Raw genomic sequence first — 13,162 nt, 5'->3', positions numbered from 1 at the left:
TAAAAGAATCCTAAACAAAAAAATATTTATTCAGTTATATGTACACACACACGAATTTGTATATGCACTTCTTTTAATTTGTTCAAGAAGTGTAAAGAAGGGGAGTGGGAGGAGAATGCAAGCCAACAAAAAGCTCTTGAAGACAAGAGCGGTCACATTCTATGACGCAACAAAAACAAGGCTGGATTCCAATCGAGGTGCGAATAGTGATACCCAAACAAATGTAGCCTTTTCTGCTTTGTTTGTAAACCTATCCATCATGTCAACTTCTGCTGCCTCAACAGCATTCAAGAATGCCCACAGATTGCATGTCCAATCTTTGTACAAGCGCTCCTTGAAGCTTTCCCTCGATTGGTACATTCAGCGCGACTTGTGGCGCCAAAAGGCACTCGACATTCGCGCTCAGTTCGAACGCAACAAGCATATTACCAGCCCAAAGGAACTCCAGGCAATCATTGCCAAGACTGAGCAGGAACTCAAAGACTGGGCACATCCCGATCCATACAAGCGTAAGTTGATACTGGTTGATAGGATTGCCATATATGTACTTAACGTGCCTTTTGCTTTGTAGTGCCTATGGGCCCTGAGGGTACCAAGTGGGAGCGTAACTTGCCTCCTCTTATGGTATGTAATATACACACACATATATATATAAATTTATGGGTGTATATTTGAATGTTTCTTGTAAATATCTTATATATTAATTCTTATGTTTGTTATATGTTTTATAGGATTTCCCTACCCCCTCTGGATCCCACCATTAGAAACAATCCGAGAGGAACTGGTGTTGCACACAATAAACAATGCGGCCTTTTTTATATGTTGGATATATACACATACACGTTTTTTTTTGATGTTCTACGTTTTTACTTTAAGAAACATTGGGTGAATAAGCGTGTGGAATGGGCGGGTAACTTCTTTATAGCTCTTATAAGCCAGCTGGTAAAGTTCTATTATCAATGAGTAAATAAAGAGTGCACACATACAGACAAAAAAAATGAGAAAAATAGTTGATACTGTGGAATTATTTGTGCTTATGTTATGTAAAGGCAAAATGTATTATTTTTGTATATGTAAGAATATATATGTATATACTTTTTTACATAAAATACTTCCTTGGGTACTTGTAAGAAGAAGAAAAAAAGATGCACACAACTCTATATATTATTTAATCTACCCTTTAAATCTTTAAACGAAGCCAAGAAAAGATAAAAATGTAAAAAGTCCACCCTGTCTGTGGGCCGCTGTCGTCATTTGTGACCGCTCGTGTGATTCAGACTGAATGGATGAAAGAGCCAAAGAGAACTTCGCCTTGTTGGCTGCTACTGGTTCGAATAAAACTAAATTTCTATGGAAGCCAGCCTCAGCAGACAATCGTCCGGGTGGACGATCAAAAGCAAGAATAGCGATCCTCCTATTGATGAACCCACAACCCCAGGAACAGCACCCATGTCGAAACGCTACTTTTACAGGCACACAAGATCAAACAGTCAAGACGATGACTCTCCCGAAAATGCAAATAAGATATCATCCAATAATATGTTTATAGCAGCAGAAGAAAGCAATGCTGCTTTTGAAAGTCATTTGGAACAGTTCGCGCAAAAAAGCTCGTTTACCAATCTGATGACTAAGTTAAGAGCTGATGCAGCCAAAGACCTCGAACGTCGTAAGAAAGATAGAAAGACACGGCACGATGAAAAGAAAAAACAAAAAGAGAAAGATTCGATAACCGAAACAAAAGCAAAAGACGAAACGAAATTTGAGTCAGCAAACGGCAGCATTTCTTCAGAAGCAAAACCAAAGGAACGATACACCTTTGCCAAACCAAGCTCATTAACATTATTCGAACAGAAAGCGTGGGATGCTAATATTCATGACGATGCGATGCTAATGAATCCTCATCAATGGCTAAGATTAGCTAGTTTATTTAATGTTCACCCTAAGGCACCACGCCAGCCAAGTCTATTGGACTCTGCCTTGTACCGCGCTTCACTTGAAGACCGTGGTCTGTTAGGGCAAAAATTAAATCAACCTCTTGAAAGTTATATGGAGTTACGTGATGTGCAGAACAGAAATTATGCCAAAGACGCGTATGTATTTTTATTTTTTATTTATTTTTGTTTTACTCTGGGAAAAGCTATAATCGACAAGACGTACTAAACAATTAACTATTTTTTTGATTAAACATCTCGCATTTTAATGTCAGTGTTGCTGAAGGTATTAAACATCTGGAACAGAAGCGAATAAAGGAGGCAATGGAGTATTATAAAAGAGCATTGGACATGGATTCAAAATATGCAGAAGGCTGGTACCGTGTTGCAGAAGGGTAAATTGAAAATGTTTAATACTTTATTAATAATTAAGCTTATGTGTTTAACCTAATTGACAGACTTGTCGAGCAAAAGAAGCCAAGTGAAGCCATAGAACATTTGGAGCGAGCATTAAGACTGGAACCTACACATGAAAATGCATTAGAAATGTTAAATAAGTTAAAAGAGAAAGAAGCGCCAAAGGAGGTTGAAAAACCAGCAGAGCAGTGGGACCTCGTTGGTCTTGCAACAGACTTGACCGAGAATGCAGAAAGCAAATCAAGTGAAAAAACTGACGATGGGGACGATTCAAAATCAGGAATGAGATCGCGTCGCAAAAAGAAGAAAAAGGAGACCCGTCGTAACAGATCTACACGAAGCTCACGCTACAGATCATTGTCTCGATCAAGATCTAGATCAAGATCCAGGTCTAGATCAAGGTCTAAATCACTATCTAGATCACATTCTCGTCCTCGCTCGCTGTCACGATCTCCTGTTTATTCTAGCTCTCGCAGGAACAGTAGACACTCAGATAATCGAAAAAGAGATGAAAGAAGAAGCAGAAACAAAGAGAAAGATATATCCCGCTCTGAACGTCGCGGCAGTGATGATAGAAGACGTGATGAAAGAGACCGTTCACGCTCTGAACGTCGCCACAAAAGTCCAATTAATCGTCGTTCGGCAGAAAAAGAACCTTCTTCATCGCGGCATAGAAGTCGTGAAAATCGACGTTCCACAGAAACTGAATCATCTGAATATCGACAGAAAGACAATAGTCGCCGAAGAGATGATAAAGAGAAGAGAGACACTGAGAGAAGTGATAAAAAGGACGTCAGCCCTCAATTGACTGTAAAAGCTGAAAAGTCTAAAGTTACCTATCCCAAAGAAGACGAACGGCCATCAACACCGGTAAAGGAAGTCATTGTAAAGGAAGAACCGACTATTGTTGAAAAGAAGGATGACGGAGAAGCAAAGGAGCCCAAAAAAAGCAGATCTCAGAGAGATGATGAACCCATACGCCAGAGGGATAGTTCTAGAGATAAAGAAGTCTCGGCTAATAAACAAAATCATGGATCGAGTCGTCGATCAATTTCACCTGTCAAAGATAATGCGAGAGGAAAGGAGAAAGACAAGGCCAGCTGGTCCGAGAATCGAACCAGAGACAGAAGGAGAGATGAAACTCAAGAAAGGTCTCGAACAGGAGACAATAGACGACGGTCCAGTCGAGCAAATTCTCCGGAATCAAGGCGTACAGATTATACAGAAAGAAGACGAAATGATGATCGTCGACGAGAATCTGATGCTTTTGATCATAGTCACAGTCATAATTCCAAGGAAACCAGTCGAAAACGTTCAATTAGTCCTCCAAGATTGAATAGAAAGCGTGATGAAGATCGCGGTCGATTACGAAAAAGACAAAGATCACGTTCTTCAAGCTATGATCGAAGCAGACGTGAAGAAAAGAGAAGAAGAAGCCAAAGCAGGGATGATAGCAAGAGTAGGAATCGAAATTCGCGACGTTGAAGTTATTATTATTATTATTATTTGAAAGGAAGAGGGCAGTTGAATGGGAAGTCTCGCATACCAAGTCTTAATATGAAAAAGCACACATTTCTTTTGCCCTCTAACAAGCATAACAGCAACAGCAATATCATTTACCTACAGCACAGAAATGTATGCTCATTTTTTTTTGGGATAAAGGGCAGAATGTGGATGTACATGGACAACTCATAACAAAGCCCACTAATGTATGATTACTCATCAAGAAGAGGCACACAAGATGTTCTTTTGGCAACTGTCTCTGAGTAAGCCATTTCATCCTTATTTATTTTTTTATGATTACCAAGTCAAATACAATCACAAAGCGCCATGTATGGTATCTTGGCGTATCTTAAATCTTCATACACACACATATATATATATATCTATGTATGATATTATTCAAACACCAATGCTTTTATAATGTGTGTAAAGCCAAATTCCCACTGGAATTGAGACGCACATATTCTTATTGATATAGCAATACGGTGAAAAAAACAAAAGGGCGAATTCAAAGGCGATTCTAGGAGACGCTTTTCGAAAATACCTTATTTTTTTTACTCTTTACTTTTATGGAAAGTGATGTGTCTCCGCTCTTTCGGATTTGAATAAAGTCGGTATATCAATAAAACTTAACATCCGCATCATTGCGGAGTGTATAATTCTTAAAAAGACAAAAAGAGTGCGAAGGAAAAAGAGAATCTACTCCAGGATTTCTTTTGTAATTTCCCTTTGGATCCTCCTCTATATCTCCTCCTCCTACTCCTCCTCCTTGTAGTGCGTTGTCATGTTTTATTAAGAAAAATGAGTTTCTACTTTAATACTTGGATTGTCAATCCTATATTTACTAATTACTTATAAATAAATTTATTAAAAAGTATTACAATTATTCAAGCTTGAAACTACAGTATCTTATCGGATTACAATGTTTTCAAAAGTATAGAGATTATATTTATTTACACAGAAATACTTAACATATTCTTACTAAAAATCATATAATTTATCTTTCATTTTTTTTGTGCTTCAACAGAATTTGATGTCTTGAAATTGATATATAACCAGGCACTGTTTTTCTTTTGGTAACATCTCAAGTATTAACATACTCGAACTGTCTCCCGCCAGAATTAACTTTGATTTCAACTCTATTTGAGCCAAATCGTATTCCGATGGTCAGCACTTCATCGATAATTTCTTTTGTTTGATCATCTGGATATTTTTGGTTGAAGATAGCCACTATATCAACCCCATAAACATAATTGTACTCTAGAGTCAGTAAATCGTCATTAGACGTACATAAAGCTAGCAATACTCCTTATTAGATGGTAGAAAAATATAGAAAACAGTTCTTACATATAACTGGCAGGCTATTGTTTTTCCAAACATGGCTTCTACTGATCCACATATCGTTGTTAACTGATTCCCCTTTACGGATATAAACATAGATCTTTTCTTTTTCGGATTTGAGATCACTACTGTCATCAGATGTGCTACTGGGTAAGCTTATCCTTATACCATATGTACAACGTATGATGTTTTGTGTGATTTTACACGGATTGAAGCCAAATAAAGCTGCTCCTTTCATTACAGCTTCATGACCATCTTCAATAACCTTGAAATGCTTCACTCGACCCTTAAAAGTTTCCTTCATTCGTTTTTGTAGATATGGTGACTGTCCAAATCCTCCAGTTATGAATATAGCGTTCAAAGTCTTGCCTCTCAGCTGTATGAGCTGTTTCTCAATCATACCGAGTACTTCATTTACTACTGGATCAAACACGCTTGTCTGAATTGCATCCAATGATATTCCTTCCTCTTCGCCTATATTTGGATGCCCACGTATGTATTCTTGATTAATCATTTTCATATAATAAGATGTTTTCTTCATGTCGCCACCAAATATATACTACATAAATTAACATATAATATGCCATTAATTTCTTAAAGCATTCAATAACCTAATATATATGTCAAACATTTCGGGTATGCTACCTTTAACTTGTAATTAAAGTACCATAAAGTGTTTTCCTTGTTTCTTTCACTATAGCCCGAGTGTATATACATTCGCTTTCTAAGTAGAGCTTCAAACAGATTTTCCAGAAGGATGGATCCACAGGAACCGCCATCTCCAATAGTAATCTCTTTCAGACCACTTATTCCTGACAAATTGTCCTTCTCAAATGTGGAAATGTTTATATTTCTACCACCAGCATCGCAGATCAGAAACCGGCTGCCATGTGCAAGCTTTAGTTCAGAAGAAACTCTGTCAGAATGTAATGCAGCAGCTAAAGCCTCATCGATAATTAAAAGCTTGTCTATATCATTCCCCTCTGTAACAAAACCAGCTAATATTGCAGCCTCTCTCATGATACTCTTGGATTGTTCGGGCCACATATTAGGGACTGTCATACAATATCTCCACTTAAAACCATCACCAATGTTGTTGTATAACCGTAACTGTCTGTCCATGGGAACGCTCATTTTTTTCAAGTAGTCAGCGATGACTAAAATCGCATATTAAAAACCATCTCCTGATTATATACCTACCTATTATTATCTTTGTCTTTTACCTTCTACTGGCTTTAGATGAGGCGGTAAAGCTGGATTCTTAATGGTTCTGTCCAGCCACATCTTCACTCTATTCGCATAATATCCTGAATTGAGATTATTCTTGAATTCGCAATCAGCCAATTCTCCATATTTAAAAAGCTTTTTTGAATTTTTCTTATAAAACATTGTAGATGGTTCCTCTTTGTATTTCCACAAATGACTAAACGAATTGTACATAACGAAAGAAAAACAAGTTATCATGGTAGGTACATGGTATATAAGATCTTTATTACGCTATTATTGATTTTCCATGTTCAAACTGGCTGATCGAGATGTTTAATTCCTCATTTATTTCGTCTTTTAAAGACTTTTTATAGACACCCTTAATTATTATTATTATCATTTTTTTAAAAAAAAAAACGCCCTAACCTTTGATCGAATTTATCTCTGGATGTATCATTCTTCAAGCTAAGCAAGTAATAGCCAGAGTTGATTGTTCCAAAATCTAATAAACCAATTTCATACTCGCGCTTGTTAATGTGCTTTCTTAGATATAATAGCTATGGAAACTTTACCTACTCCAAAGACAAGATCATAATCGTCAAGGCCGTTTGCCATTCCTAAAGGGTGACTCTGATATAAATATATAAAAAAAGAGAGAAAGACTATTGAACACGTTTAGTACAAAACCTCTTTTTATTTGTATTTCTTGAAATGGCTTTTGTTGTTGTCGTACTAAAGTTCGACTGCATCTCCTTTGAGATATATTGCTAAAAGACGAGAAAAAATGTGTAAGTTCCGCTCTTACCCGGCCCTCCCATTTAAAAACATATTCTAGATATATAATGTTCTATAGCTGCAACCTGAAAATTAGGAAAAGCGTATATTGACTGAATAGGTATATAAGTAATAAAAGCAACAGTACCATTTTTCTTTCTTCGACAAATAAATGTACAAGTCGAGGTTTCGTATGTCAGGTAATGGTACACAAAGTCTTTTAATTTTTGAGTTATGCGTATTAAGAGTAGAATAGAGTAACGTATCTCACTAGAGAAATCCAATTCCTTGAAATAAATATTAATGTAACCGTGATATCATATAGTGAAATAAAAAAATATTTCCAAGCTTTATTTATGAGGGATTAAGAAAAAAAAACAAACATTAAATAATAATTAATATAAGCATATCATAGAAAAGGTCCAGTTTCTAATATAAACAACGTACAATAAATCGTATCATATGCTCAACGTACCACTAATAGTTACTAGCAATATATATACACACATTAGTAATCGGCCAAAGAAATTATTGATATAGTTGGTATTGCCGTCTTTACATAAGAATACTATATTTCTCTAAAAGAGCTTGTTAATTGGAATATATATATAGCCATGTGATTCCATATCCACCAAACTTGACACCACCATTGATGAACTCAAAACACAACTTTATCTCTAAAAACACTTCCAAAAGATCATACAAATATTATGTTCAAATTGTACAGAAATACTTTTTAATAATTTAGGTCCTTTTTAAGGATATGCTGGTAGCTTATCTATTATACTAAAAGCCATTATTTATGTATTTATTTTTTGCTTTAAGCAATCGGATTCCTTGGTTATTTACCATTAAAAGAACTGTTTTTATTCCGTTTTCTTACAAAAATTTGCTATATATGCGTATGACATAAAGGTCTATAGTACATTATTTACGCACAGCATAAGATTATATTTATGTATTCTAAAGTGCTTGCTGAATTCTCGGCGTCAAAAGGGCTTCCATGGAGTCCAGAACCGTGTCAGGAACCTTTCTGTAGATTCCTGAAGCGTCTTTCTTGTTAGAAAGTCTAAGCATTTTAAGCTTGTCCAAAACATCGAATCCCCATCTGTCTTTGTGATTAAGGCTGATATCTGAATATCCTAAAAGTAGTTTTAACATGGCCAAATGTCCTTCACAGACAGCCACATCAACGGCATTTCGACCTTCCACAGGTTCGAACCAATTGATTCCCCAACCGGCATCCAAGGCAAGTCTGACCATCTTAATATCATCGGTGCTGACATATCTCAACCAAAGTGGCCCAAAATCATTTACTTCACACTCTGCAAAGTGAGCACCTGCCTTTCTCAACATCGAAACAACCTCCACGCGTTTTCCGATTAGGGCATAGTATAATGGAGTATGTCCAGCTCTGTCTCGCACATGAATTGAGGCCCCATGAAGCAAGAGATATTCAACTACAGCTAAATTTCCCTGGCGAGAAGCAAGATGAAGCGGACTACGCCCATCGTAATCCACACAGTTCCAGTTGAACTCGCCACTCATGTTTTCAAGGATTAGTTTCATACTATCAAGATCGTTTGCTTCTGCAGAAGAACACATCATAATGGGTCCTAGTGCCTTTTCAGCTAAAAGCTGCTCTTCAACTGACATGTTTGGATCGTTCATAGGAATCTCGGATAGATCTTCTGGCTTTTTCTTTCCTCCTAGATTTCTGCGTATAGATTCGTTCAGAAGGATATCTGTAAGGAGATTGGCACGATTGTTCATTGCACTAAATCGCTGCTGAAGGGAGCGTACTGTCAGCTCTCCACGCAAGTTTCTTGTCATTAACTGTCTGACTAGGTGTGGGTTTCCAGTGTGCTTTCCAAGCAAGTATGAGAGTTTTGTTAATGCACATTCTGGTGTCATATCTGCTCCGGCTACCACACCAACTAGCGAGAGTTGTTTTCCTGTTGCATATGAATCCGTCACAAGCCCTTTACGACATTGAGTACAGTTTACTATGACAACTCCTCTATCCGAAGCTTCTTTTAAAGCAGACAAGAGATCGTCTCTTGCTGGGGCATTTCCTGCACCATAAGTCTCCAAGACGGCACCCTGGATAGGTGGGGCTAAGAATGTTCGAATAGTAGTTGCGTTGATACCCGGGAAGAGGCGAAGAGAAGCAACGTTTGGATTCAGTACTTTGTGAGCCTGGAACTTGGCAATCTGCATAGGGCGAAGTACAAGTGGCCATTTAACATCTATTTATATCCAAAATACTACACAATTAGTATATTTATTTCTCTTATATTTCTGGTAAGAGTATTTTCTTAAAAAAACAAGTTCATTACCAATATTAATGCCAACATCAATAAGAGGAGCCATATTCGGAGAATCAAATGCGTCAAAGTCAACAGCACTTTGTTTGCTTGTTCTATTTCCTCTGTACAACTTTTGTCCAAAGTACAATCCGACTTCAGGAATTACAAAATGACCAGCAATTGTGAGTGCGCCCAAAAGATTTTCGACGGCATCATTTCGCACCTCACTCAAGGGTACCTGTGAACCAGTAATGATGACTGTCTTACTATACCAATAATGAGATTTTATAGATTCTATGCTTTCTAATGATTGTGCGTATATTTACCCAAGATCTTCCAACATGAAACTCAAGGCACTTGCAGTATACGCCATTGTATCCGTACCATGGAGAACAATAAAAGCATCATAAAACTGATAATTGCCTTCGATGTCTCTAACGATTCGTACCCAATCTGAAAAAGAAAAATTAATACTTCAGAAAATTATATATGCATATATATATAAAAAAAAACTAAAAGTGTAATAGCCTTACCTGACATTGTCATGTTGCACGAATCAAGCAAGGGATCATACTCAAGGATTGAATACCTTAATTCCCAAAATAAGTAAAGTCACGAGTGTGTGTGAGGATGAGAGCATGGGAGCGTGAGAATAAACTACTGATAAGCCTACAACTGGCTGTCATTTTATTATGTAAGGTACGTACCTGATGCGCTTTCCGTAAAGGCTGACAGGTGTGATCAAACTCGGAAGTTGGACTATAGTTTCTTTGCCAACTGAAGATCCACTAGAAGAAACTATACGCACCGGGTTTGTTACGTTTAAGCTCGGTGAAAGTTCATTTGTCTCCAGATGAAGGCTGTCAAGACTGTCTGATGATGAACTGCGAGATAAACTTCCAGATCCTTGATCTTTCTTTTGATCATGGAAGCGCCCATAGCTAGCCAAACTTTTTGTGAAGTAGTCAGGAACCTATTCCATATTATCAATTAATGGCTTAGTAAATTGAGATTGTAATAAACAATCATCATATAATAATTGTAAGATTTTTCTTTGATATATATTTCTATTTTGCAGGCTTATATATATATAATTAAAAATGATTTAAGTGTTAGAGTTAATTTTCGGACTTACTGGGATATAGCCGTGCTCGGGTGTATGCTTCATTCCAATAGTACCACCAGTATATATAATCAATACTCTCGAGACATCTTTTGGGATCAAGTCGAGATTGCTGCTCGGTCAATTTCTGATTCTATTTTTTTTTTATTGTGATCAAGATTCCAATGGAATGACATACCTGGAGCCAGCATGCCATTGCGGTCGGCGCTTAGTTGGTGTCCCACAGCGGCGTTATCATAGACCAAACCAGTGTTCTTAGTGGATTTCTTGGCAGTCTTGGGTATAGACTGGGATCCTGTAGAGGACTGGCATAAGGGTTTGTCTCTGTTCAACCCCATTACTGCTATATTCTTTGGTTGTTCGATGCAACAACTTTATATATTGCTTTGATGACGTAGAAAAACATATATTTTCTCACGTCACTGTAAATTCCCCGAAAACAAAATGTATCTGCAAGTTAGAGATTCTATTTTTATGAGAGATCCGATTTGATATTGTTTTACTTTGTAATATATATATATATTTATCAAAAGAAGAGAAAGGAAAAGAAAATAACAAAATAAAAAATTGAGGGATTCTGGAGTTAATTTAGATATACAAATTAGATAGTTTAGACACGACTGATCATAATCTTGGACTGAATGTATGATTGATATAATACTACAGTCTAAATTATGGAAATCTAAGTAGCTCGTTTATGATTATGCGTGTATTTGATGCGCAGAGGATTATTGCCACAGTAATGGATTTAATACGGGAAATGACTGGCAAATATTGTAAAACACTTTTGCAAGGCGCACAATTTGAAAAAATAAGGCGCACTTTTAAAATTTTAATTTCTTTTTTAGAAAAACAACACACCCACTGAAGTTTTTTTAATCTCAATGATGAAAAAGAAAAAAGTGTCGATAAGGGTTTCCTTTTTAGGAAACTCAGACAAGTTTCGAGGGGGGTCTTCCTCAAATAGTAGAATTGGGGGGGGGGGGGTGCAAACATTGGAAATTATTTTTTGGGCTCAAAAAAGATATATTTTATTTTGTTTCAAAAAAAGAAGTAATTCTATTAAGTATTTTATAAGCTACAAGCCGTTTCTTAATGAAAGCAGCTTTTACAGGTATGAGAAAGCTAATAAATAAGAAAGCATATTAATATAACAATTTACAGAATGTTTATTTAAGCAGAAAATACCTTTTTATACTGCGTGTATATCTACTAGCTATCATTAAAAACTTACCTAAGAGAAGTAAAGAAACAATTAGAATATGGAGCATAGACGGTGTACTGTTTTAATATATATATTTAGTCCATACCTAATGTTTCTATGGCAAAAAAGCTGATTATGTATCTGGATAAATATCATTGCTCTGCTGATAAGATTTGGTTCCGTAATCTCATCTTTGCATCGCCTTTGAAGCCTAGCAAGATTATGATTTAGTAAGAATTCAAAGAGATGCGTAATAGAAATAGTACTCACTTTAATAAACTTCCATGATGTAGTATTCTCTGGCTAGATTACACTTGCGGTTTACCTTTAAACGATGACATGAAAATAATGAAAAAAAGAGACAAGTAAACAATTGGAAAATTAGCCTAAAGTCTATTATGTCCCTTTGTTTTTTAGCAGTCTCGGGATCTTATGAGTGGTGGCACTATGTCAAGAATCAGTGTATATGAGTACTTTTTTGTTATATTCTTAGCAGTATTACTATCAAAGAAAGTCTAAATGATTATAGAAAAATATAATAATTGGTGTGGGCAGACTAAAAGTTCAAAAAAGGGCAAAAAAAGAGCAAAACTTTAAGTCATACCATTGGGCGAGAGTTTTAATTAATTTTACCCCTTTTTTGCCCTTTTTTTTAGAGGTTCAAAAAAAGGGCAAAAAAGGGCAAAAAAAGGGCAAAATTTTTAATCGACTCTAATTAGCTAGTTTTCTTCCATTGCCACTAAGATTGAGAAGAGAAGAATTTTTTTATGGAGAAGATATCCCATATGATGAGAGGTCTAGAAAAACTCGCAATAAAAGGTTCTCACTTAATGACAGAGACAGGATTATGCACAATTTTATCTAATATGTATTTTGAACTAATTCTGAACTTTTTTTTAAAAAAAAAACGGTGTGGACAGTCATAAATTAGTCTGATTGACTAAGTTCTGGATGAAGTTGTTTTACCCTTTTTTTTGCACTTTTTTTGAACTTTTAGTCTGTCCACACCAAATATTAATGGTACATCAAAAATAATATAACAGCAACAAAATTAACGTAAACTTTTGTCATTATTGCTGACAATTACTGTGACATTGCAAACTTATATAATATAGTTCTCATTAAAATCTACTATAGTAATGTTGGCATTATCTAGACCATTGTTATTTACTTCTATTACTCACAAAATAATAGAAAAATATTTCTTAATGCTGTATATTATGGCATGCAGTTGAGGATGTTCAATGACATGGCAAAAAAACACAAATGATGAAAATGACTTAGAGAAAAATTATGTTTTCCAATAAATTTTGTCCAATTAAATCTTCTGTTTTCCAACTCTCTGTCATTCTCC

At 36.0% G+C, this 13,162-nt stretch overlaps 4 protein-coding genes across 4 annotated transcripts; 2 read left to right on the top strand and 2 right to left on the bottom strand.

Moving 5' to 3' along the window:
• Positions 1 to 248: 248 nt before the first annotated feature.
• Ndufb9 (NADH dehydrogenase 1 beta subcomplex subunit 9 NDUFB9) lies at positions 249 to 990 on the top strand. Its single transcript, XM_018439981.1, has 3 exons — positions 249 to 509; positions 572 to 624; positions 732 to 990. Exons 1-3 carry the CDS (start codon positions 260 to 262, stop codon positions 762 to 764), a joined length of 336 nt encoding a protein of 111 aa, XP_018289197.1. The 5' UTR covers positions 249 to 259; the 3' UTR covers positions 765 to 990.
• Positions 991 to 4,935: 3,945 nt separating this feature from the next.
• PHYBLDRAFT_147663 (hypothetical protein) lies at positions 4,936 to 7,013 on the bottom strand (the record flags this gene model as incomplete). Its single annotated transcript, XM_018431926.1, has 6 exons — positions 4,936 to 5,081; positions 5,199 to 5,751; positions 5,838 to 6,349; positions 6,416 to 6,615; positions 6,825 to 6,900; positions 6,971 to 7,013. 6 exons carry the CDS (start codon positions 7,011 to 7,013, stop codon positions 4,936 to 4,938), a joined length of 1,530 nt encoding a protein of 509 aa, XP_018289196.1.
• Positions 7,014 to 8,015: 1,002 nt separating this feature from the next.
• Positions 8,016 to 10,938, bottom strand: PHYBLDRAFT_134765 (hypothetical protein). The gene is made up of 8 exons (XM_018429670.1): positions 10,783 to 10,938; positions 10,617 to 10,693; positions 10,189 to 10,454; positions 10,015 to 10,070; positions 9,808 to 9,934; positions 9,512 to 9,747; positions 8,976 to 9,421; positions 8,016 to 8,873 (listed from the first exon to the last, which is right to left on the bottom strand). Exons 1-8 carry the CDS (start codon positions 10,793 to 10,795, stop codon positions 8,136 to 8,138), a joined length of 1,959 nt encoding a protein of 652 aa, XP_018289195.1. The 5' UTR covers positions 10,796 to 10,938; the 3' UTR covers positions 8,016 to 8,135.
• A 677-nt stretch (positions 10,939 to 11,615) lies between these two features.
• On the top strand, positions 11,616 to 12,384 carry PHYBLDRAFT_159363 (hypothetical protein). Its single transcript, XM_018433974.1, has 4 exons — positions 11,616 to 11,729; positions 11,793 to 11,838; positions 11,915 to 12,019; positions 12,079 to 12,384. Exons 1-4 carry the CDS (start codon positions 11,700 to 11,702, stop codon positions 12,081 to 12,083), a joined length of 186 nt encoding a protein of 61 aa, XP_018289194.1. The 5' UTR covers positions 11,616 to 11,699; the 3' UTR covers positions 12,084 to 12,384.
• Positions 12,385 to 13,162: the final 778 nt, after the last annotated feature.

Source organism: Phycomyces blakesleeanus, assembly GCF_001638985.1.
Source record: "Phycomyces blakesleeanus NRRL 1555(-) unplaced genomic scaffold PHYBLscaffold_16, whole genome shotgun sequence".
In the NCBI taxonomy this organism is placed as follows: domain Eukaryota; kingdom Fungi; phylum Mucoromycota; class Mucoromycetes; order Mucorales; family Phycomycetaceae; genus Phycomyces; species Phycomyces blakesleeanus.
This window is presented reverse-complemented; position numbering and strand designations above follow the sequence as displayed.